Source organism: Propithecus coquereli, unplaced genomic scaffold (genome assembly GCF_000956105.1).
Source record: "Propithecus coquereli isolate 6110/MARCELLA unplaced genomic scaffold, Pcoq_1.0 Scaffold206, whole genome shotgun sequence".
NCBI lineage: Eukaryota > Metazoa > Chordata > Mammalia > Primates > Indriidae > Propithecus > Propithecus coquereli.
The window spans coordinates 3,849,465-3,851,007 of NW_012145634.1; the positions used below are offsets into that span (position 1 = coordinate 3,849,465).

General features: G+C 50.4%; 1 protein-coding gene across 1 annotated transcript in view; it reads left to right on the forward strand.

Moving 5' to 3' along the window:
- Positions 1 to 1,269, forward strand: part of CRYBB1 (crystallin, beta B1) — a 12,693-nt gene extending 11,424 nt beyond the window's left edge. Inside the window, exon 5 of the mRNA XM_012644091.1 lies at positions 1,123 to 1,269. Coding sequence (XP_012499545.1) covers positions 1,123 to 1,269 — 147 coding nt within the window. The remainder of the gene's footprint in view (positions 1 to 1,122) is intronic.
- Positions 1,270 to 1,543: the final 274 nt, after the last annotated feature.

The following is a 1,543-nucleotide window of genomic DNA, read 5'->3' on the forward strand; positions in this document are numbered from 1 at the left end:
TTTTTTTTTTGGAGATGAGGTCTCGCTCTGTTACCCAGGCTGGAGTGCAGTGGTGTGATCATAGCTACTGCAGCCTCCAATTCCTGGGCTTCAGGTGATCCTCCTGCCTCAGCCTCCAGAGTAGCTGGGACTACAGACATACACCACCATGCCCAGATAATTTTTTTTATTTTTGTAGAGACAGGTTCTAGCTATGTAGCCCCAGCTGATCTCGAACTCCTGGCCTCAAGCGATCCTCCTGCCTCAGGTTCCCAAAGTGCTGGGATTACAGACATGAGCCACCACACCCAGCCAGCCCGTGATTACTTTTGAAAAGATGGATGATCCTTGCCTTCAGAAATAACAGGCAAACTTAAAAAATAAGAGACATAATCATGACAGCGTTAAACATCTGTGCAATCCAGAACTGAATTATACGCCCACATTCAAGGGTGGGCTTGTTACGTAGTTGCTGCTTAACTGTGAGTTGACTAGTTGTTAGTCACAATCCCATGATGTGATCATAACCCCATTCTATAGATGAACAAACTGAGGCTCAGAAGGGGCAGAATAAAATGCCCCAAATCACCAGCACATCAATGTCAGAGGCAGGATTTGAACCCCGATCTGTGTTCCACCAGTGTCCTACGGTGCCCCCAGGCTCAGTTCATAACTTTCACCCAGCTGGTAAGAAGCATTTACAAAAGGGCAATTGTTTAAACTCCGGCACAGGGACACTGACTGGGCTTAGGAATGAAATGTTTCTCTGAAAGGTTCTGCCCCTCCCTGGCTGTGTGGCATTAATCAACAACCTTAACCTCTCTGAGCCTCTGTGTCCCTGACCGTAATAATAAAAGCAATAAATACATTTTTGGAGCACTTGGTGTGTGCCAGACATCATACTCAGCGCTCTACACGGACGAACTCATTTCATCCACATGACAACCCTGTGACAGAGGGCTGTTATCCCATTGTCCTTGCGTTTCCTTCCAGACCAGACAGCAGTGATCCCAGGAAAGCCCCACAGGGGCCTGAGCAGGCCCAGCTCTCTCTTTCCCCACCCAGGAGACCCCTAAATTACTAAATTACTTCTCTTTGGCCCGTTTATACTTCACACGCCTGACCCAGCCTTTCCTTGCACAGGACGCCCAGGGGCACAAGATCTCCCTGTTTGAAGGTGCCAATTTCAAGGGCAAAACCGTAGAGATCCAGGAGGATGACGTGCCCAGTCTCTGGGTCCACGGGCTCTGTGACCGCGTGGGCAGCGTGAAGGTCACCAGCGGAACGTAAGCATGCTCCTGCCGGGTCCGCGTCCCCTGCCCAAGCACAGACGGCCCCGGGGGCTCTCCCCCTTGCAGGATATAATAGCAGACTCCCCGGAAAGGCCACGGCCCCTCTCACCATTTCCCCTGCTGGTATCTGGGACGCGCCAACAGGGCTTTATTCCTCTGGGGAATAGGGTCGTCCTTTGACAAATTCCACGTCAATGTAAACAAATCTGGCCATTGGTTCTAAAATGCTGGAAGATGGAGAGAATAGGGGCTTCTAAACCCAGATGGTCAAA